General features: G+C 44.2%; 1 protein-coding gene across 5 annotated transcripts in view; it reads left to right on the top strand.

Moving 5' to 3' along the window:
• Positions 1–24,710, top strand: part of ltbp1 (latent transforming growth factor beta binding protein 1) — a 295,601-nt gene that overhangs the window by 126,936 nt on the left and 143,955 nt on the right. For 3 of the 5 annotated variants that reach the window (XR_008723852.1, XM_055639325.1, XM_055639326.1), the window contains exons 11-12: positions 6,167–6,331; positions 15,698–15,937. The exons of 1 other annotated variant lie outside the window; for it this stretch is intronic. Coding sequence is in view for 3 of the 4 variants with exons in the window: in XM_055639325.1 (XP_055495300.1) it covers positions 6,167–6,331; positions 15,698–15,937 (405 nt within the window). In the remaining variant the exon portion in view is untranslated. The remainder of the gene's footprint in view (positions 1–6,166; positions 6,332–15,697; positions 15,938–24,710) is intronic. One more of the 5 variants, XM_055639327.1, reaches the window with a different exon arrangement.

Raw genomic sequence — 24,710 nt, 5'->3', positions numbered from 1 at the left:
TAATCAGCGATTCAGCAATACCTTATCTACAGAGCATAGTACAGCCTCTTGCTTCTTAAGATTGACAGTTTCTTAAGCCAGCTTCTTAAGATTGACAGGTTCTTCCGAGAGAGGAAGGGTTAGCCATATATGGTTATATGAGAAGGCTATTTTTCTGCAGAACAAGCATCTTGGTTTTTTTTACTAAATGAGGCACATTATAATCTTATAGAGCAAGGGTAAGAACCGAGAGTCTGAACATCCTCTAAATGTTTATATTATAGAAGAGACATTCATGAAGTTGTGCTTGTTATCTCGCTTGTGTTATTGGAAAAAGGCACATCAACATCTTTGTTAGCCTTGTTAGTTTAACAGGAGCAAGGGTAAGAGCTTTCTGCTGGCTTTGCAATTAATAAGAGAAAGGCAACAGCCTTCCTTAGTTTCAGCTGAATCCATTTTTGTAAAGTTTAAATCTTTTAAACTTCCTCATTAGGGTTAAGGTTAACCACCCAACTTCTATACTCAATACTCATGAAGAACAATATGCCAAAAGCCTTTTGACTACCCTATCTACTTGTGAGGCCACTTTCAAGGAACATGTACCTGAACTTCTAGATCCCTCTGCTCTACAACACTCCCCAGAGCCCTACTGCTCACTGCAGGTCCTGCTCATATTAGACTTCCCAAAAAGCAACCTCACATTTCTCTGTATTAAATTCCACCAACCATTCCTCAGTCCACCTGCACAACCATTCAAGTCAGCTAATTTTGACAGCCATCATGACTATCTACAAACCACCCACTTTAGTGTCATCTGCAAAATTGTTAACTAAGCCATGTACGTTCTCATCCAAATTGTTGACATAGATGATAAACAGCAAAGGTCCTACACCTAACCCTGATGCACACCATCAGGATTGTAAAGGGTAAATGCACTCTTTTACCCGGAGCAGGGGAATCATGAACCTGAGGACATAGGTTGAAGTTGAGGTGGGAAAGATTTAATAGGATGTGAGGGCCAACCTTTTATACATAAAGGGGGGAAGGTGTATGGAATAAGCTTCCGGAGAAGGTAGTTGAGGCAGGTACTATTACAACATTTCAGAAACATTTAGCGAGGTACATGGATAGGTTAAGTTTAGAGGGATATGGGCCAAACACAGGCATGTGTGACTAGTGTAGATGGGGCATGTTGGTCGGTTTTTCACGCTGTAAGACTATAATTCTATGTGAATGAATAAATCCTTTCTCCAGTTATGGAAGTGGCTCAAAACAACATCTCTGTATTTCCTGATGAATGCCATCTCATTTTAAGAAATCCTGACTTCCAAATTGAGACAAATAAAATGGAGACCAGTCTGATCTCTCTACAAAGGATATGACATTTCCCTCTACATTCCCCTACTGTGCAGAAACTCATTCCAGGAGGAGTTCCCTGAAGTTACTGTCTGCCAAGCTGTTCTCTGGTGGGTCTGCCAGCTCTCCTGACTCCCTGGCACATATGACTTACCTTTCCTCTCAATCTTCTTTGCTTTAAGTGTGTTATGTCAATCTATATAATTGAAGTCCTTCATACACAGAACCCATCCTAAATTTCTGCACCCTCAAATACACTGCCCAGAATTTGACACAATACCCAACTTGTAGCTGAACCAGTGCCTTTTGGAGGTTCACTATAACCTGGTCCTGTCATACTCCATGCCTCTCAGTATAAAATCATGGGTGCTCTATAGTTTAAAAAAAAAAATTCACCCTCAAAAGGATTGTTTCTCTGTCCTTTATACGATAAATAAAAGCCCAAAGTGCTGGAACTATTCTGCAGTTCAGTCCAATCTGGACAGGGTAAGAAACAAATTAAATGTTTCAGGCTAATGACTCTACATCATAATGTTTATGGTGCTGGCTTTCCTTGTTCTGCCAAAGTAGGTCTTTTTGCATTTCCCTGTGTGATTTTATCTATCATGTGTCCACCCCCCATTACCAGACTGTCTAACTCCACCTGACGGCTATCATTAACTGCTCACTGCTTGTCACCCATTCTAGTCTTCTTCAGATGTTGCACACGAGTAAATAATAAATAATAAGAAAGTCAGTGGTTCCCGCACTGAACCTTGCGGCATGTCACTAATTCACTTCCTTCAGTTCAACAAACAACCTCACCCCGACAACTGCCCTTTTCCAGTGCCTCAGACAATTTCTATCTTTCTATTTCTATCCGGAAGTGGCGGCGCTGTGAAACAGCTGCGGCTCGCCTGCAGTCTGTCTGTTTTTACTTTTTTGTGTTGTTTTTTTTTTTGTCTAGTTCAGTTAAATTTTTGGTTATTAGGTGGTGTTATGTGTGTGGGGGGGGGGGGGGGTGAAACAGGGCTTTCTGTCTCTCCCTTCGGGGGAATGCGACTTTTTTGTCGTATCCCCCTTCTCTTCCCCCGCCTGAGCTGAGGCCTAATGGCGGAGCTGGCGGCCTCCAACCTGCGGCCAACCTCGAGGCTCCGGAGGAAGAGCCAGACAGGCTGGACGTCTTCGAGCTGCGGCGACGTTCGGGCAGCGGCACGACTCGGCGCTCCGGTGAGGGCGGACGGCGCAGGGCTGAGACACTCCCGTGTGGGCGGCGCGGCTACCGGCTGGAAGGTGCTCCCGTGTGGACGGACCGGCTCTTGGCTGGAAGCTGCTCCCGTGAGGGTGGCCTGGGTCCCAGCTGGAAGGTGCTCCCGTGGGGGCAGCCCGGTGCGGGGCTGAGAAGCTGCCGTGTGGGCGGCCCGGTGCGGGGCGGAGACGGTGCTCCGGTGGCTGAGGCGGCGTTCTGGCGGCAGCGACCTGAATCCGGGGCTCGGCCGCGGGCCAGTGGACGACATCGTCGGGAGCTCGCGGGTCACAGGCTGGTGCCTGTTTTCCGGAGCTCCCGTGGCAACAGCTGCGTCCGCTGGACTGGAGGGCGGCAGCTTCGACCACCCCCGGGCCGCGGAGCTTGAACCGCGGGACTGACTTACCATCGCCTGGGGGGTATCCCCTCAGCGCAGAGGGAGAAGAGGAGGGAAGAGACAGTAACTCTAAGACTTTTGCCTCCATCACAGTGAGGAGGTGCTTGTTGAACTCACTGTGGTGGATGTTAATTTGTGTTTATTGTGTGTTATTATTATTACATGTATGGCTGCAGGCAACAACATTTCGTTCAGATCGAAAGGTCTGAATGACAAATAAAGGATTCATTCATTCATTCATATCTTGTCTATGTGTAATGGAATGGCTAAGGTACAAAAAGAAATTATTTAACCCATCATATTTCTGCTGGAGCACCTCTCTATTTCTCGCCACCAGATCTCTCTCTCTCTCTCTCTCTCTCTCCCCCTCTCCCTCTCACCTCTCTCTCTCTCCCCTCACCTCTCTCCCTCTCTCCTCTCTCTCCCTCTCTCCCTCTCTCCCTCTCCCCCTCTCTCCCCCTCTCCCCCTCTCTCCCCCTCTCCCCCTCCTCTCCCCCTCTCTCCCTCTCCCCCTCTCCCTCCTCTCCCCCTCCCCCCCCCCTTTTCCTCTTCCCCCCCCCCTCTCCCCTCTCCCCCTCTCCCCTCTCTCCTCTCCCCCTCTCCCCTCTCCCCCTCCTCCTCCTCTCTCTCCTCTCTCTCTCTCTCTCCTTCTCCCCCCCCCCGCATTGTCCTCACTTTGTCAGGAGTCATATTTGCAAGCCATTAAAAACAATATTAACAATGAAAAGCAAACTATTCTTGATGACAGCACAGCATTTAGTTAAGAGCTATGATTATATAACAAAAGCAACACAAAAGACTACACTACCCACTCCAACCATAGTCAGGAATCCTAATCATTAATTTGGTATATTTAAATACTCTCTTGGCATTTTTGCAGAACATAAAGCTGTAAACAAGTGGGAGCCACGGTTATTCTTTTTATGAAAAAAGGTGCAGTTTGTCATTATGTTTTTCTCAATTGCAGAATAAATTTGTGGTACAAAATCAATCTTAGCCGCTAACACTAATTGCACAATACAATCTTGAGTTTGCTATTGCTACCAACATTTTGCTCCATTTAGTCAAAGAAATAGACACCTTTCATAATGGCGCATGTCTCGTGCAAGTTACTGAGGGCAGGTTTGTTCACATGGACTCTTGTATCTTTATACATATCTTTATTGCCCTTTGAAAACTTTGAGCAATCTTGTAGTTTTTGCCAGAAGATAAGGAACAAAAGGCTTTAAAGGATGATAATTTTCATTTTATTTTATTATCCAGAACACAATGTCCACGGGCATTGAGCGAAATCGAATCCAAAACTGATTTTTTTTAATAACTCTGTTGCAATTGGTGTTAGCTTATGGTTGTGACTCAATTATGAAATGTTGTCACTAATGTGAGTGAATCAAGGTATGAGTTCAAAATAAGTTCCGCATTTTAAAAATATGCCTTTGTAAAATTCCACCATCTCTTCAAAACAAAAATGGTAAGTGGTAGCTTTATGTTCTCTGGGTATTGATAAAAGCACAACAGTTGTTTCGGATTATGAATCTTGAGTAACACGATTGCAAATGCTTCATCAAACTCTACTAAGCACCAGTCACATGGAGAACTACAAAACTGGGCTTTCTGTTGACCATTTGCACTCACCATGTCTCCACAAATTTCTCCTCCTCCTAAAAATAATTTAAGGCAATGGCAGACTAATTGAGTCATTGTTAGAATATGTGGACAGGTTCCAAAAGGAATGCTGAGGACACTCACTTTTGATGGTTCTGCTGGCAGGCAATTCCCTCCAAGGTTGGCAATGTGGTTATATCGCTCCAATAATAATCAAGTAGGCCTCAAGTAAGGATCTGGATGTTCAAATTCCAGTTTAACAGTTCGATCATTTAAATTCAACAAATTAAAACAATCTGGAATAAAGAGTAAGCATCTGTAATAGTGTCCTTTAAGTTATTGGATTATTATAAATAAACCTCTCTGGCCTTTTAAGGTACATAGCAAAAAGAAATCTATACCTGGGCTTAACTGCCCACTAAACTGGTCGAGTATGCTTTTCAATCCAAAGCCTAGATGGTTGGGGAATAAATGCTTTCCTTGTCAATATCACTCAATCTCATAGAAAAAATGGGAAAAAAACATTGGCTTTCTAACCATTCCTAATCCATGCCACTGCCGAGGTTGACTTGATATAGAGGTGGAGGGAGCTACTTTGAATTTTGTACCGTAGGAATATTTGGCTTCTCGATTCATATTCTCCTAATTTGGGGCCACCCTATTATTTTTACTTTTCAATGTTTCGAGCCAGAATGAATGTTTGGCTCCACAGGTCTAGTTGCCCTATTTCAGGAGTTTCTTGTCCACTGTTTGAAGGCACAAAAGTGGGATGTGCAAAAGGTCACAGTGGTATGACAGCCTGAGCTTTTCCTCAGACCAAGCTTTGATAATCCTCATGAATGCAGAATGGTTCCATTTATATTTGACAAAGTAGGATTAAAGCCTCACATATGGTCCCGTGATATGCCTGACTTGCTGAGTTACTCCAGATAGTAACTGTTCCTATCACTGTTCGGTCCCGTGATAGCTTGGCCTAAATAGATCTATTTGACAAGAAGTAATGACAATCTAACAGATCGTAAATATTCTGCACATGCAGTTTGTCTAATGCAATTAGAACTAACCAAACGCAGATTGAAGTGAAGAATAAAATTGCCCCAACTGCCTGCAAAACTGAATGAAATGGATTGGTTTGCAAGCATGCCAAAGTTATTCCAATAATGTGGCCTCAGAGGTAGTGCTGTGTTTTGTTTTTTTAAAGTAGTTTTGATCCTTTTTTTGTTAAGAGCATAACAGCTGTTTTCTGTGCTGCTCCTGAATGCTAAAGCTGCTGCTGTACTAACACAGGTGGATGTAAAGAGAACTTGTGGATTGTACATTTCTGTTTAGTGCACGCTAACCTTTCACAGAGCTTAACACTTTTTATGTATTTGTGAGGTGGCTGCCACTGTCTGCATCAAGTCTTGGGGCTGTAGTCTGGTACACACGCACACACACACACACACACAGACATACACACACGCACTGTTGTGCCTTAATGTTTGTTGTTTTGTTTCAGCTTGTTTGCTGTTCTGTCCTTGTTAGCTGGTGATGGAATTTCTGCAGTTTTGTTTTCTCTTAGATCATTTCTGGCAACCTCCCTCCCTTTTCTATTTCTGCTGCAGCCGAAAATCTTTTAATTGAAGAGAAAGGGCCCTGCTACCGACTTGTCAGTGCAGGAAAGCAGTGCATGCACCCTCTGTCTGTGCAGCTCAGCAAGCAGATGTGTTGTTGCAGCGTTGGCAAGGCCTGGGGCACAATCTGTGAGAAATGTCCCATTCTGGGAACAGGTAAGGCCAGGAGAACACTCTATGTAACTTTTTATTTTGCTTCACAGAGACTGCTATTATGTCCTCCTTTGCTGGCTGCTTTTCTTTTTAACTATGTTGCTTGTGAATTCTGTACAGTCAAAATATTACTGAACAATAGAGTTGGTACATTTGCTGCACACTTTATTGATAGAAAATGCTGATGTTGAAGAGTAATATTTCATACAGTCGTACAGCGTGGAAACGCCCTTTGGCACAACTTGCCCATGCTGACTAACATTACCCATCTACACTTGTCCCACTTGCCTATGTTTGGCCCATATCCTTCTAAACCTATCCTATCTATGTACCTGTCAAAATGTTTTTTCAACTACCTTCTCTGGCAGCTCGCTCCATATACCTACCACACTTTGTGTAAAAAAAGTTGCTCCTCAAGTTCCTATTAAATCTTTCCCTCCTCACCTTAAACCTCATCCTCTTGCAAGGAATAAAGTCCTAACTTGCTCAATCTTTTCCTATAGCTCAGGCCCTCGAGTCCTGGCAACATCCTCTTAAATGTTCTCTGCACCCTTTCCAGCCTAACAACATCTTTCCTGTAACAGGGTGACTAAAACTGAACACAATACTCCTAATGTGGCCTCACCAATATCTTTTAGAACTGTAACACGACCTCCAACTTTTATACTCAATACTCTAACTAATGAAGGCCAATGAGCCAAAACCAATGATTCAAACATTCTTAAGGATTTGGCAGACCTTTATTCAAAATGTATGCATTTCATGTCAAAATAAGTCAAAGGGCCCTATTTCTGAGATCCTTTGAAATTACTAATGTACATTATTTTCAACAAATTAGAATGGAGTTTTGCACTCTTGCAAAAAGTGTTCTTTTTTTGTGTTGCTGAATATATTCCAGACAGAGATGAATAATTGTTTAGATATTAACAGAGTTAACAGATATAAGATCAGTGCAGGAAAATGCCACTGAGGTACACGATTGGCTATGATCTTACTGGAAAAGCCCCACAAAGTCATGGACAAGTACATGGATAGGAAAGGTATATGACCAAACTTGGGCAGGCGGGACTAGTGTAGATGGGTCATCTTGGTTGGCACAGGCAGGTTGGGCCGAAGGGCCTGTTTCTGTGCTGTAAGGCTATAAATAACTCAGCATCTCCAGAAGACCCTTCATGAACTTCTTGAATGTTAAAGCAGACACAGAGGCCGAAAGGCAAGCACCTTATCTTTCTTATGTTTCAGATCCTCCCTCAACACTTAAAATGGCTTCTCTGGTTGATCAATTTTAGGTACAAATGCGAAGGTCAGGGATAGCTGACCAGCAATTATACATTTAAAAAATGTATAACTTTCTTGCTTTTTCCAATTGTACGTCATCCACGTGTCCCTTTCATTTTACCCAATCTCCCAGCTTTCCTGAGAGAAAGGCCCGTATCCTATGATGGGCCAGGACTTGACTGAGTACTTGGAGGTTTTTCTTTTCATGCACCCACCACAGAAACAAAAATCGGTAACGATTATTATCCAACATTTGGAACTGCATTGGGGTCACATGAATATTTTAATGGTAATCCTGAAACAAATTGGACCAACCAATTTTAGACTATTGCCAGGGAACGGGGTGGGGAGGTTAGAAACAGAGGGCCCTCAAAATAACTTAGGATAATAAGCTAAGCATTCTAAAGCACAGTGTACCCAGCACACCAATCACTCATTGGACATTTGCGCTTTGATATTTTGTATTTGCAGACATTGCAGCAGCTCATGCTGTGTGCACTGGTTTTGCTTTGAATCACCCTGACTTCATAGAATTATCTAGCTTAGAAATGTGTCCTTTATGGCCCATTGCATCTGCCCTGGTGACAAAATACACATCGGTAGTAATCTCTCTTTTTGTTGTATTTAATTTTTCTTCCAGTATCATCTGGGATAAACTTGGCACCTTCTTCTGAGCTGGACAGTGCAGCCCTGCATGCCTGTACCTAGATGTTGCAGTTCATTATAGGGTTTTAAAACACATGTTGCTGATGAGTAGTACCAGCCTCTCAATAAAAATTCTTAGCCTAATAAATTTTGAATGAACTACTATTAATATACCCTGACATTTTCAGAGTCACTCGAAATGGTAGCATGAATTTATTGATTATGATTCATGTTCTTACGAGGTTTGTTTAGAAACTAAGGAGAGTACAGAATTGAAGTCCCAGGTATCACAACTCTGTGACAGAACTGGAAGGAATTTTGTTCTTGGTTTAATTAATGGAAATAAAATGAAATTAATTGGAAGCTCAGACCATAATTGCAGACTGTTTAGTTTTGTTTTGTTTAGAGATACAGCGTGGAAACAGGTCCTTTGGCCCATCGAGTCCGCAGTGATCACCCCACATTGACACTACCCCACACACACTAGGGACAATTTTACATTTACACCAAAGGAGGAAACTGAAGATCTCAGAGAAAACCCACACAGGTCACGGGAAGATTACGGGACAAGCGCCTGTAGCCAGGATGGAACCTGAGATTCTGACGCTGTAAGACAGCAACTCCACCACTGCGCCACTGTGCTACCCACCTTCCAATAAACAGTAGACAATAGGTGCAGGCGTAGGCCATTCGGCCCTTCGAGCCAGCACTGCCATTCAATGATCATGGCTGATCATCCCCAATCAGTACCCCGTTCTTGCCTTCTCCCCATATCTCCTGACCGCTATGTTTAAGAGCCCTATCTAGCGTGACTGAATGGAGATTTTCATCAAAGAGATAATGCAATTTGATTTTAGGGGTACCAAAAAAAGATAGTCTCTTAGTTGACTTCCAGTCCTTCCCAATCATCTCCTAACTTTATCTGATCTTGGGGAGGAAGGACAAATCTTTACTCACATATATCACTTCTGATTTTGAAATAAATTGCCCCATAATCTTTAAGGTAAGACCTATACTAAATATTTCAGTTCTTCAATCATATACCTCTAATATGTCGACATAAGGTACTATAGATGTTGGTTTACAAAAAGAGCACAACATTCTGGAGTAACTTGGCAGGCCAAGTCTGGAGAATATGGATAGGTGGCATTTTGATTCGGGACACTTATTCGGACTGATTGTGGTGGGGAGGGGGGGGAGCTGAAAGAGGTGAGTATAGGACAAAGTCTGGCAAGTGATAGGCCAAAACAGGTGAGAGGGTGTTTTGATTTTGAGATGGTTGACTAAAGACCAGAGATGAAAAGACCCAAAAAGTGTGAGATATGGAAATACGGCTAGAAAATGCACGAATTGTGAAGCCAGAGTGTGAAATATAGATGGGGGAGAGGGAAGGAGAGAGGTGGTTGCATATCCAGGTGAGGCACAGGGAAGAGAGGGGGGAAATGGGGGTGAAAGGAGGTTGTTTCTAGGTTAATTACCTAAAATTGGAGCATTTAATGTTCATACTGCCAGGGTTTAAGCTACGCCGGTGGAATTGTGCTGTACCTCCAATTTGCATTACAGTGTTATATTCGGAAAGATTTCTAAACTATGTCCCAGAATCCACACACAGAGACTAATAGAGTGATAGTCATAGAGTCATACAGCGTGGAAACAAGCCCTTCTGCCTAACTTGTCCACACCGACCAACACGTCCCATCTACACGAGTCCCACCTGCCAGCGGATGGCCCATATCCCTCTATACTTCTCCTACCCATTTAGCTGTCCAAATGTTTTTTAAATGTTGTGAAAGTACCTGCCTCAGCTACCTCCTCTGGCAGCTCGTTCCATATACCCATCACCCTTAATGTAAAAAAAAGTTTCCCGTTAGGTTCCTATTATATCTTTTGCCCCTCACCTTAAACCTGTGTCCTCTAGTTTTCGATTCCCTTACTCTGGATAGAAGACTCTGTGCATTTACCCTATCTACCCTCATGATCATCTACACCTCTATAAGATCACCGTCATCCTCTTGCACTCTTAAGAAATAAAATCCTGGAACATCTTGAGAAAACTCATGAGGTCACAGTATAAACTCCATACAGGCGGTATCTGTAGTCAGGATCGAACCTGGGTCTCTGATGCTGCAAGACAGTAGCTCTACCGCACGCCACCATGCTGCCCTGTTACCAGAGTTGTGTATTTTATTAGTGCTTTATGTAAGGCTATCTCCCATGCTCATTCTGGTGGATACTCAGCGGGGTTGGAAAATTAAAATGCAGTTGATGGAGAATCCTGGCCCTTGCACAAGTGGTGAGATTTCTCAATTATTTCAACATAGGTCAAAATGTTAATAGTTCTACTTTAGTTTTAGAGCTAGTGTGCAGAAACAGGCCTTTCAGCCCACCGAATCCGCGCCGACCAGTGATCCCCGCACATTTACACAACCCTACACACACTAGGGACAATTTGCATTTATACCAAGCTAATTAACCTACAAACCTGTGCATCTTTGGAGTGTGGAGGAAACTGAAGATCTCGGATAAAACCCACGCAGGTGACGGGGAGAACGTACAAACTCCGTACAGACCGCACCCATAGTCAGGGTTGAACCCGGGTCTCTGGCGCTGCACGCGTTGTAAGGCAGCAACTCTACCGCTGTGTCACTGTGACGCCCATTGGGAGAAGCTGAGCCGTGGTCACACACAGGTGTCATCATGGAAAGGAGGTTGGAGGGATGGGGGGGGGAGGAAGTGGTGGCATGCCAAACAATGGCTGCTACACAACTTCTCTCACTGTGGCAGTGTAGTGGGTGGATGGTGAAGGAGTGCAGGGGTCCGCGTAATAGCCAACATTTCCCTGAGTACTAACAGGCTCTCCTGGCAGAGCTATGGCAGGAAGTCCTGCAGCCACACTCTCTGCCAAACATCTGGTGTGGTCACATCTGTGTAGTAGGGAAAGTTGTGTAGAACGTGAAACCTTGTCCTGCCACAAGAGAAGATTTAGACGTGCATTAGAAATCGGCGATGGAAGGAAATTAAAGATAAGTGTCATTTTCATGATTATTTCTGTTCAAATTGTATGCAGGTTTAGAAACGTAGAAACATAGAAAATAGGTGCAGGAGTAGGCCATTCGGCCCTTCGAGCCTGCACCGCCATTCAATATGATCATGGTTGATCATCCAACTCAGTATCCTGTACCTGCCTTCTCCCCATACCCCCTGATCCCTTTAGCCACAAGGGCCACATCCCTCTTAAATATAGTCAATGAACTGGCCTCAACTACATTCTGTGGCAGAGAATTCCAGAGATTCACCACTCTCTGTGTAAATTTTTTTTTTTCTCATCTCAGTCCTAAAAGATTTCCCCTTTATCCTTAAACTGTGACCCCCTTGTTCTGGACTTCCCCAATATCGGGAACAATCTTCCTGCATCTAGCCTGTCCAACAGCTTAAGAATTTTGTAAGTTTCTATAAGATCCCCCCTCAATCTTCTAAATTCTAGCGAGTACAAGCTGAGTCTATCCAGTCTTTCTTCATATGAAAGTCCTGGCATCCCAGAAATCAGTCTGGTGAACCTTCTCTGTACTCCCTCTATGGCAAGAATGTCTTTCCTGAGATTAGGAGACCAAAACTGTACGCAATAGTCCAGGTGTGGCTCGAAGACCCGTTACAACTGCAGTACCTCCCTGCTCCTATATTTCTATCCTTTTCCCTCTATGCTAACAGAACCATTTCCTTCCTCAGATTAGCCTCCAAAACTGCACGCCTAATACTCCAGGTGTGGTCTCACCATGACCCAGTACAACTTGTTGTATCTCCCCCCCCCTAATCGGCCCTCACTCAAACATTTTACTTTCCTGTTTCTAGATACCATATGCTTTATTTACTATACTGTACAGTGAAACTGAAAGCTGCTCGTACTCAGTGCATACATACAATTTTACACAAAAAACAAGAAACAGAAAAACAAAACAGAAGGGAGATGGGGGGGGGGGAATAGGTGCACAAATTCTACCAGAGGTTTTTGCCACCAAAGTGGCCACCTCACATTTATCCACATTATACTGCATCTGCCATGCATTTGCCCACTCACCCAGCCTATCCAAGTCATCTTGCAGCCTCCTAGCATCCTCCTCACAGAAAACACTGCCCCCCAGCTTCGTGTCATCCGCAAACTTGGAGATGTTGCATTCAATTCCCTCGTCCAAATCATTAATATATATTGTAAATAGCTGGGGTCCCAGCACTGATCCTTGCGGTACCCCACTAGTCACTGCCTGCCATTCTGAAAAGGACCTGTTAACTCCTATTCTTTGCTTCCTGTCTGCCAGCCATGTGCTTTAAGATTGTATACTAATCTCTTATGTGGGACCTTGTTGAAAGCCTTCTGAAAGTTCAGATATAACACACCCACTGGTTCGCCCTTATCCACTCTACTAGTTACATCCTCGAAAAATTCTATAAAATTCGTCAGACATGATTTACTTTTCATAAATCCATGCTGACTTTGTCCAATGGTTTCACCTCTTTCCAAATGTGCTGCTATCCCATCTTTAATAACTGACTCTAGCAGTTTCCCCACTACCGATGTTAGATTAACTGGTCTGTAATTCCCCGTTTTCTCTCTCCCTCCCTTTTTAAAAAGTGGGGTTACATTTGCTACCCTCCAATCCTCAGGAACTACTCCAGAATCTAAAGAGTTTTGAAAAATTATCACTAATGCATCCACTATTTCTGGGGCTACTTCCTTAAGTACTCTGGGATGCAGCCTATCTGGCCCTGGGGATTTATCAGCCTTTAATCCATTCAATTTACCTAACACCACTTCCCGGCTAACCTGGATTTCATTCAGTTACTCCATCTCATTCATTTGACCCCCGGTCCCCTGCTATTTCCGGCAGATTAATTAAGTCTTCCTTAGTGCAGACAGAACCAAAGTAGTTATTCAATTGGTCTGCCATGTCCTTGTCCCCCATGATCAATTCACCTGTTTCTGACTGCAAGGGACCCACATTTGTTTTAACTAATCATTTTGGTTTTGTGTTGTGTTGTGTTGTGTTGGTGTTGGTGTTGGCGTTTGGTGTTGTGTTTGACACAGAACTGAATTTCCATCCACTGCCACCTTGACCACTGATTTTCAGCTTCACTACATCTCTTCCTTTAAGGTACTCTGTAAGATTTACCTCTCTCACCAAGCCTCCAGACATTTGTCCCCATTATCTCTTTCTGAGACTCAATTAAATATTTTTGATTAAAAACACTCACATCAAGCACTATGGGATGGTTTATGAAGTTTGAGGTGCCATTTACACAGGTTGACACAGCCATTGTTTGCTATTCAAGATGATGGTTCTCAACAGAAATGGTAATGGAAATCTGGAACCATCTCCAGTTTAATAAAGCTGGGAAGGTTAACCTGAAAAGACCAAGGTTTAGATTGTTTGACCAGTGTTATAGGTGGTGCAGCGGTACAGCTGCTGCCTTCTAGCACCAGTGACCCGGGTTCGATCCTGACTACAGGTGCTGTCGGTATGTTATTTATACGTTCTCCCCATAGCCTGCGTGGATTTTCTCCAAAATCTCCGGTTTCCTCCCACACACCAAAGACATACAGGTTTGTAGTTTAATTAGTTTAGAACAATTGTAAATGGTCCCAAGTGTGTGTAGAAAGTGTTAATGTGCGCAAATCGCTATCAGCGCGGACTCGGTGGGACGAAGGGCCTGCTTCCACTCTGTATCTCTTAACTAAACTAAACCAAAATGAATTGAAGGTATCGATCAATCATGATTTAATTGAGCATCTAAACATGTTTGAAAGTGAACGTTTTCCTAGCACACCGAGAGTAACTAATTTGCACAGTGAAGGGTATATTAAAAAACTAGCACAACTCTGGATAGTGCAAAACAATAAAGGAACAGATGGATAGCCTTGTCAGATTATGATATTTGACCAGGAAAGAATAATTAGTTAGCAGCAGTAAGCTTACAATGCACGGCAAGGGCATTTGTACTCAATTCCATTTAACTCAATAGACTGTGGATGAATCTCCAGCCAGTGCAGGGTAGACAAAAATGCTGGAGAAACTCAGCGGGTGAGGCAGCATCTATGGAGTGAAGGAAAAGGTGACTTTTTGGGTTGAGACCCTTCTTCAGATTGATGTGGGGGGGGGGCGGGGGGGGGGGGGGGGGGTGGGAAGGAGAGGGGAAGAAGGAAGAAAGCAAGGACTACCTGAAATTGGAGAAGTCAATGTTCATACCGTCATAGCAAAATATGAGGTGCTGCCCCTCCAATTTGCGGTGGGACTCACTCTGGCCATGGCGAAGGCCCAGGACAGAAAGGTCAGATTTGGAATGGGAGGGGGGGGAATTGAAGTGCTGAGCCACCGGGAGATCAGGTTGATTGCCTGTGCTAGGCTCACCGATGTAGAGCAGTTGGCACCTAGAACAGCACATGTAATAGATGAGGTTGGAGGAGGTGCAGGTGAACCTCTGCCTCACCTGGAAAGACTGCTTGGGTCCTTGGATGGAGTCGAGAGGGAAGGTAAAGCGACAAGTGTAGCATTTCCTGCGGTTGCGAGGGAAAGTACCAGGGGAGGGGGTAGTTTGGGTGGGAAGGGACAAATTGACCAGGGAGTTACGGAGGGAGCGGTCTCTGCAGAAAGCCGAAAGGGGAGGAGATGGGAAAATGTGGCCAGTGGTGGGATTCCGTTGGAGGGGTTCCGTTGGAGGCCCTCTTCTGAAGGTAGGTCCCAACCGAAAACCTTGGATATCCATTCCCTCCACAGAGGCTGAGTTACTCCAGCACTTTATATTTTGCTCAAAATTCCAGCATCTGCAGTTCCTTATGTCTACACAATCCCTCTTTATCCCTGAAAGAGGCTGGAATGAGGGAGGATGTTAACCAGCACGTAAAAGAGATTAAGATTAAGGGAAATAGGTGAGGGATGGAGATTAATGGAATTGGCCACCTATATCATATGGAAAATTGAGATAAATATACATTTATTCAAGCCCAGTGCCTTGCATGTTTTTTTTTAATGACTTGAAATACATCAAAACAAAATTGCACACAAAACAATTAATTCTGCAACATGTTGTAGCACTGTGTGAGTCTGCAGCCTTGGCTCAGGTCTCTGCAAGTCAAGATCTTCTCCCCCTCCTATGTAATACATTTCTTGCACACAATTACCCTCTGTTTGCCAATATGTCTAGAGTCAGTCTCATCACTCAAGACACAAAAAATCTCTACTAATCGCACTAACACGTGAAGTTTATCCGGGGGTCAGGTGGACTGTACGTCCCTGCTTCTTTAACAGCCAAAGTAAACATCAAATTCTAATTATTTTTTTGAGGTTATTCAATGAAAGTACGATTTATTGACATTTGTTTTAAATAGTGTGTGTATAAAGAAAGGGCTGGGATATTAAAATCATGCTCACTGTTATTTTATCTTGCACTAAACAGCTGCCTTCAAGCAAATTTGTCCAGGTGGAATGGGATATCATGTTAGTCAAACATTCAAGAAGGTGGCAGTCAAACCTCGGCCTGATGTTAAGATCCACAGGGTTCCTGATTCTGCAAACTCTCGCCCTGTTATTAAACACTCTGGACCAATACCCACTCCAGCACAAGTTCCACCAGAGCAACCCTTAGAGGCCTTCTCCTCCATTCAAACCCCTCAGCCTGAGATTATAATCCCAGAAGGTAAGGAGCTGTACAAATGTTCTTGGCTTCAGATGAAAGAGAAAGCTGACTGACTCTCCAGTGCTTAACCAAATCGCTCTGTATGCTGTTTAACATACTGTGATGGCAATCCTTATTGAGACATGCATAAAACATTCATAATTATGTTTGTGGCTAGGCATTGCTGTCCGGGCCTCTGGAACTCCAATGGTCAGCCAGAGGTTCAATAAAACTGAACCCACAAATGGGAATACCTAATGTGCAGCTGCATCTCAGGTCATACTGTCATGTTAAAAACTGATCCAGGGTTAGGGAAGTTTTATCCCAAAGTTAAGAATAAAAGTGGCACAAAAATGATAAACATGCAAGGTTGACTTTGGTTCAAGAGATATTCTATTATCCATCAGTCCTCATGAATAAGAAGTTAATCTTAGGATGTAAAATATCTCATAGCAGAATTTGAAGAAGTAAATGGATCTCGTCCCAGTGTGACTTTTTAGACTTTGGAGGTACAGCGTGGAAACAGGCCCTTCGGCCCACCGAGTCTGCGCCAACCAGTGATCACCCAATGCACTAACTCTCTCTTACACACTAGGGACAATTAACAATTTTGTACTGAAGCCAATTAACTTACACACCTGTACATCTTTGGAGTGTGGGAGGAAACCGGAGCACTCGGAGAAAACCCACGCAGATCACAGGGAGAACGTACAAACTCTGTAAAGACAGCACCCATAGCCAGGATCGAACCCAGACCTCTGGCACTGCAAGGCAGCAGCTCTACCGCTGCGACACTGTGCAGCCCTACTATTGTCTCTTGCAATTGTTCATCAGAGCCCCAAAAAAGATTTCTTGGTGCTTAACCTGATTCCTGTTTATCTGATTGCCTTGTGCCTAAAGTAGTTACTGTGTTTGGCAGTGAGTGATTCCAGTACATGCTGATTCTAGTACAAGGCCTTAATAAAATTAGCTAACTGCATCACTGCCAAAATCAACATATGATGCAAGCACCCTGTGAATGAATTCTATCTTTTTCAGTGGCTGCCAGCAGTTTTAAAACCTTTCATCAGCCGCCTTATCTGATGCGGGATGGGTTAGCAGTCTAGCACTTCAAACGCAACCAATTGGTCTGCCATAAGTTAGCCCAGATCATTCCATCTTGTTTATATCCTTCCAAGGCGTCTCATTGTAGGGTTCCTCTGATCCAAATCCACTGCGTACGATTAGAATTATTCTAAGTGACAGTTTTCAATCAGAGAAAGTAAATATCTTCGAGATACTTAACAGAATAGAGAGAAAGAATTGAGAGATACTTAGGTAGACGCAAAATGCCGGAGTAACTCAGCGGGACAGGCAGCATCTCTGGAGAGAAGGAATGGGTGACGTTTCAGGTCGAGACCCTTCTTCAGACTGATATCAGGGAAGTGGGGGGGACAGATATAGAATGTAGTCGGAGACAGTAAGACTGGTGGGAGAACTGGGAAGGGGGAGGGGATGGAGAGAGAGGGAAAGCAAGGGCTATCTGAAGTTAGAGAAGTCAACGTTCATACTGCTGGGGTGTAAGCTACTCAAGCGAAATATGAGATGCTGGTCCTCCGATTTGTGCTGGGTCTAAAAACCTGTGCGGACCAACTAGCTGGAGTTTTTACGGATATATATTCAACCTGAGGTTCCCACCTGCTTTAAAAGGGCATCAATTATACCGGTGCCCAAGAAGAGCAAGGTCACGTGACTCAATGACTATCGACCAGTGGCACTAACGTCTGTGGTGATGAAGTGCTTTGAGAGGTTGATCATGGCGCAAATCAACTCCTACCTCGACAAAAACCTGGACCCACTGCGGTTCGCTTACCGCCACAACAGATCAACGGTGGATGCGATCTCACTGGCTCTCCACTCCGCTCTGGACCACTTGGACAACAAAAACTCTTATGTCAGGCTGTTATTCATTGGTTACAGCTGGCTGGAGCGGGTAGCCAAGGTGGGGAGGAAGCTGGAGCTGTGGAGGCAACGCTCCCTCTCCATAACTGGAAAAAATTTGGTCATCAGGTGTGAGGTGCTCTCGGGGTTGCTGTACTTGGCACAAGTGTGGCCTGTCCCTCCCTCCTACGCCACGGGGATCACCCGGGCCGTCTTCCAGTTCATCTGGGGGTCGAGGATGGACCGGGTGCGACGGGTCACAATGTACAAGTCGGCAGACAACGGGGGTAAAAGCGTGCCCAACGTCGCCCTCACCCTGATGGCCACCTTCGTGTGTGGCTGCATCAGGCGGAGTGTAGAGCCAAGGCACGTGGGCACCAAGTGTCACTACCTGCTGAGGTTCTACCTGTCCCCGGTGTTGCGAAGGATGGGCCTGGCGCAGATGCCACGCAATGTGCCAGTCAGCTGGACATTGCCGCCCCATCTGTCGTCTGTGGAAAGCTTCTTCCGGACCAACACCTTTGACCACAAGTCCATCGGGCAGTGGTCAGCACGGAATGTCCTGCAGGCACTGCAGGGAAAGGACTCGATGGATCCGGTGGCGTGGTTCCCAGAGCAGACTGCCCAGCTTGTCTGGCAAAATGCCTCATCGCCAGAACTCACCAACAAGCACCAAGACCTGGCTTGGCTGGCGGTGAGGGGAGCCCTCCCAGTTAGATCCTTCATGCACCGTCGGAACCTCACCACCAGCTCACGTGCCCCCAGGACGGTTGCGGTGGAGAGGAGACGGTTGCCCACCTCTTTGCAGAGTGTGGGTTTGCAAAAAGAGTCTGGAGATGTATGCAAGGGTCCCTGGAACGATTTATCCCGAACAGCTCCGTCACAGAGGACTCTGTGATTTACGGACTGTTCCCAGGGACACATTCAGAGACTGACATCGAGTGCTGCTGGAGGGTCATCAACTCGGTCAAAGACGCTCTTTGGTCTGCCCGAGCGTTGCTCACCACCCAGCAGAGCGAGATGTCCGTCAGGGAATGTTGCCGACTGGCCCACTGCAGACTGCAGGAGTACGTGCTAAGGGACTCGCTGAAGCTTGGTGCAGCCAACGCCAAGGCTCGGTGGGGGAGGACCACAGTCTAGGGTCCTTCCACTGCTGGACATGGGGGGGCACGGTATGGTGGAGACGCCCCTCAAATTAAATTAAGGGAAGGTATCCCACGCCAGGGGGCCACAGAGTGGCACGGGTGGGGGGACTGTTTGGTGAAATTTGAAAAATGTAAAAAAATTGTACTGAAAAAACTTGTATAGTCTCCGAAAATGTCGGATGAATTTTGTTTGTTTGAATGGTTCAGGAATTGTATATATTTATCAATGAATAAAGTCTATTTTGAAATAAAAAAATAAAAAAAAGATTACAGCTCAGCATTTAATACCATCATCCCCTCCAAGCTGGTTACCAAACTCGCAAAACTGGGTCTCTGCGCATCCCTCTACAATTGGATCCTCGACTTCCTCATTCACAGACCACAGTCAGTTCGTATTGGTGGAAATGTGTCAGCCTTGATAACAATCAGCATGGGAGCACCTCAAGGCTGCGTGCTCAGCCCCCTGCTGTACTCACTCTATACTCATGACTGCATAGACGGTCGTAGTGCAAACTCCATCATCAAGTTCACCGACAACACCACTGTTGTGGGACGTATCACTGATGGGGGATGAGTTAGAGTATAGAAGTGAGATCGAGCGACTGTCCAATTGGTGGCAGCACAATAACCTGGCCCTCAACACCAGCAAAACCAAGGAACTGATTGTGGACTTTGGAAGGGGGAGGATGGGGACCCACAGTCTCGTTTATATCAACGGGTCGATGTTGGAAAGGGTCAAGAGCTTCAAATTCCTGGGCGTGCACATCTCTGAAGATCTTTCCTGGTCCGAGAACACTGATGCAATGATGGTGAAGAAAGCACATCGGCGCCTCTACTTCCTGAGAAGATTACAGAGGGTCGGTTTGTCAAGGAGGACTCTCTCCAACTTCTACAGGTGCACAGTAGAGAGCATGCTGACTGGTTGCATCGTGGCTTGGTTCGGAAACTTGAGCGCCCTGGAGAGGAAAAGACTACAAAAAGTAGTAAACACTGCCCAGTCCATCATCGACTCTGACCTCCCATCCATCGAGGGGATCTATCACAGTCGCTGCCTCAAAAAGGCTGGCAGCATCATCAAGGACCCACACCATCCGGGCCATACACACATCTCCCCACTACCTTCAGGTAGAAGGTACAGGAGCCTGAAGACTGCAACGACCAGGTTCAGGAATAGCTACTTCCCCACAGTCATCAGGCTATTAAACCTGGCTCGGACAAAACTCTGAACATTAATAGCCAATAATCTGTTTATTTGCACTTTATCAGTTTATTTATTCATGTGTGTATATATTTATACAATGGTATATGGACACACTGATCTGTTCTGTATTCATGCCTACTATGTTCTGTTGTGCAAAGCAAGAATTTCATTGTCCTATCAAGGACACATGACAATAAACTCTCTTGAACTCTTGAACGCTCCGACAATGGAGGAGGACCAGGACAGAAAGGTTAGACTACCCTTCTCTGGGTGTAAAATACCTAAATTGCATGATCTTTGTTCTCGGAAGGATGGTATGGATACTGAATTAGTTAAAAATGAGTTTTCTGGAAACATACATCCAGGAAAATTTGTGCTATATTAGTTTTTGGTAAACCCATCTTATTCCCCAGCAGAAGATAACCAATGTTGTAAAAGAAAGTTAAGGGCAGAGATTATTTTCAAATATTATCTATCTTGGCAAGCCTACCAGGAAAAATTGTGTTTTTTTTACTCAATGAGAATGTGAGATGACTAAATTTTGAGAAGTTCACAGGATGCAAATAATGTTGGAACACTGCATAAAAGAAACCTGAACCCACAAGCACAGTCTGTGTGGGCATGTTACTGCAAGAGCTCTGCAGAAATGGACACAGGCATGTTATAATACTTCAGCTCTAATTTCCTCTGAGAGTGTTGATGCACTTCGTGCTTTGACTATTGTTCACAGGGTCTAAGTAACTGGGCACAAATGTTGGATACCTCCACAGTATGTCTACTTGTGCTCCCACACTGGAACTTGCTTATGGTTCAATGTTTCCCAGAACTAGGCATTTTCTATGGCCTGTGTAACCTCTTCCTTCAATGCTGCTTCATCCCTGTCCTGCTTTTACTTTTGTGTAGGAAGGAACTACAGATGCTGGTTAAAACCAAAGATAGACATAAAAAGCTGGAGTAACTCAGTGGATCAGACAGCATCTCTGGAGAAAAGGAATAGGTGCCCTTTTCTCCAGAGATGCTGCCTGACCTGTTTTTATTTTTAATTTGTTATTGGGACACGGTCGACACTGGCTGGGCTAGCATTTAATGGGCATCTCTAAATGTCCTTGAATTGAGTGGCTTGCTAGATAATTTCAGGGACACTTAACCATATAAGCATATAACAATTACAGCACGGAAACAGGCCATCTCGGCCCTACAAGTCCGTGCCGAACAACTTTTTTTCCCTTAGTCCCACCTGCCTGCACTCGTACCATAACCCTCCATTCCCTTCTCATCCATATGCCTATCCAATTTATTTTTAAATGATACCAACGAACCTGCCTCCACCACTTCCACTGGAAGCTCATTCCACACCGCTACCACTCTCTGAGTAAAGAAGTTCCCCCTCATGTCACCCCTAAACTTCTGTCCCTTAATTCTGAAGTCATGTCCTCTTGTTTGAATCTTCCCTATTCTCAAAGGGAAAAGCTTGTCCACATCAACTCTGTCTATCCCTCTTATCATTTTAAAGACCTCTATCAAGTCCCCCCTTAACCTTCTGCGCTCCAGAGAATAAAGACCTAACTTATTCAACCTATCTCTGTAACTTAGTTGTTGAAACCCAGGCAACATTCTAGTAAATCTCCTCTGTACTCTCTCTATTTTGTTGACATCCTTCCTATAATTGGGCGACCAAAATTGTACACCATACTCCAGATTTGGTCTCACCAATGCCTTGTACAATTTTAACATTACATCCCAGCTTCTATACTCAATGCTCTGATTTATAAAGGCTAGCATACCAAAAGCTTTCTTTACCACCCTATCTGTATGAGATTCCACCTTCAAGGAACTATGCACGGTTATTCCCAGATCCCTCGGTTCAACTGTATTCTTCAATTCCTTCCTGTATCGCCAATGCCTTTAATATTTTGCTTCCAGTATTTCCTGGCCCTGCATTCTGTGACTTCTCAACACTTTCTGACCATGCCGTTGGTAAGATCCCAATATCAATAGGGATGAGGTTTCGGAATACATAGAAGCACATGATAAACTAGGCTGAAGTCAGCATGGTTTTGTGAAGATGAGATCTTTGCCTGCCAAATCTGCTTGAATTATTCGAGGAAGTAAATAGCAGGATGGACAAAGGAGTGTCAGAGGATGTTGATTACTTGTATTTTCAGAAGACCTTTGATAAGTGCCACATGTGAGACTGCTAAACAAATGAGAGCCCATTGTATTAGAGGGAAGATACTAGCATGGATTGAAGATTGGCCGAATGGCAGAACGCAAAGAGTGGGAATAAAGGGGACTTTTTCTGGTTGGCTGCCAGTGACTAGTGGTGTTCCACGAGGGTCGGTGTTGGATTCTCTTCACGTGTATATTAATGATTTGGATCATGTAATTGATGGCTTTGTGGCCAAGTTTGCATATGATATGTAGATAGGTAGAGGGGCAGGTAGTGTAGAGTCAGCAAGGAGTCTGGGGCAGGACAGGTTGGGAGAGTGGGCAGAGAAGTGGCAGAAGGAATACAGCGTAGCAAAGTGTGGTCATGCATTTTGGTAGTAGGAATAAAGGCGTGAACTATTTTCTAAATGGGGAGAGGATTCAGAAATCGGAGGTGCAAAGGGTCTTGTGAGTGCTGGTGCAGGATTCCCAGGTTAATTTGCAAGTTGAATTGGTAATAAGGAAGGCAAATACAATGTTAGCATTCATTTCAAGAGGACTAGAATATAAAAACAGGGATGTAATTGTAAGGCTTTATAAGGCACTGGTCAGACTGCACTTGGAGTATTGTGAGCAGTTTTGGGCCACATATCTGAGGAGGGATGTGTTGGCGTTGGAGAGGGTCTAGATGAGGTTTACTAGAATGATCCCGGGGATGACGAGGTTAACATATGATAAGTGTTTGATGGCGCAACACCTGTACTTGCTGGAGTTTAGGTGACAGGGATTTTATCAAATAATAAAAAAGGGCTTGGATTTGCGTTTGCTGTTTGTCATCTACATCAATGATTTGGTTGAGAACGTAAATGGCATGATTAGCAAGTTTGCAAATGACACTAAAGTGAATGGGATTGGAAATAGTGAAGATGGTTGTCAAAAATTCCAGTAGGTTCTTGATCGGTTGGGCAGGTGAGCTGAGGGATAGTTGATGGAATTTAATACAGAGAAATGCAAGGTGTTGCATTTTGAGAGCACTAACATGGGCAGAACCTACACAGTGAATGGTAGTGCTCTGGGGAGTGTTGTAGAGCAGAGGGATTGGAGTGCAGGGACATAGTTCCTTGAAAGTGGCATCACGGGTGGTCAAAAAGCCTTTTGGCACATTGGTCTTCCTCAGTTAGAGTATTAAGTATAAATGTTGGGAGGTCATGTTGCGGCTATATAACACATTGTGGTGAGGCCACATTTAGAGTATTGCTTTCAGTTTTGGGCACCATTTTATAGGAAAAATGTCAAGCTAGAAATGGTGCAGAGAAGATTTACGAGGATATTGCCAGGACAGAGTCTTGATTAGTACTGATTACCTGCCCCACTGAGTTACTCCAGCATTGTGGGTCCATCTTCGTTTTAAAGGTGAATGCAGGTTTGTGGAGTTAGATTTCAGATCAACCCTTCATATTGCTCAATGTCTGGACAGGTTTTGAGGGTCTGAACAAGGGTCTCAACCCGAAGCGTCATCTGTCAATTCCATCCATGGATGCTGCATGATCCACTGAGTTCCTCTACCATTTCGTGCATATAGCATTTTATCCAGGTTTCTGTTTGGAAACTGCTGCTGCCAATTTGACTCAAAATGTTACAGGCTGTAACAGGCAGGCAAGCCGTTTAAAAAAGCCCTTAATAAAATTTTAAGTGAAGATTGGAATTCCAGAAGGGTAATGTCTCTTAAGATGCTTGTTGACTGAGTCAGCTGTTGTTTGAAGACAATGTAAGCTTTGTCTGGGAAAACAGTGTGCTATACAACGCTAGAGAGAGCAGATTTAGCACTTAATGAGATACAGACGTGGAGAAAGGTATATTAGTGTATGAAGTAATCTTTGATTTGATTTATTATTAGATAGCTTGGCTCCTTCATAAAATGAAAAATGTAGCAAAATAAAATTGCAGTTCATTTTGTTCCTAGTCTGGTCCTGTGGCTCCCTCCCTGAAGGTAATGGCTCCTGTTGCCAAATACTAACAGGGTTAGCAATTACTCTCTGCCTTCTAAGCAGCGGAGCCATACATCTAGATGGTGGACGTGAGGAATGTTCTGTCTTTAACCATTAAGGAAGTGATAGTAGGGCATGTAGAAAATAATAATAGGATTGGAAAGAGTCAACATAAAAAGAATATTGGTGGAAAGTGGCATTTTGGCAAATTAGAACTTTAATGTCATAAGCCCCTGTCCCACTGTACGAGGTAATTCAAGAGTTCTCCTGTGTTTTCCCCTGATTCGAACTCGGAAAATGTCCGTAGTATTTCCGTAGGAGTTCGTCAATGTCTCGTAGTGGCTCGTACGAGTAAAAATATACAATTTTTTTCATCACAAGTATTTTTTTAC

This window comes from Leucoraja erinacea, chromosome 8 (genome assembly GCF_028641065.1).
Source record: "Leucoraja erinacea ecotype New England chromosome 8, Leri_hhj_1, whole genome shotgun sequence".
Lineage (NCBI taxonomy): Eukaryota > Metazoa > Chordata > Chondrichthyes > Rajiformes > Rajidae > Leucoraja > Leucoraja erinaceus.
This window is presented reverse-complemented; position numbering and strand designations above follow the sequence as displayed.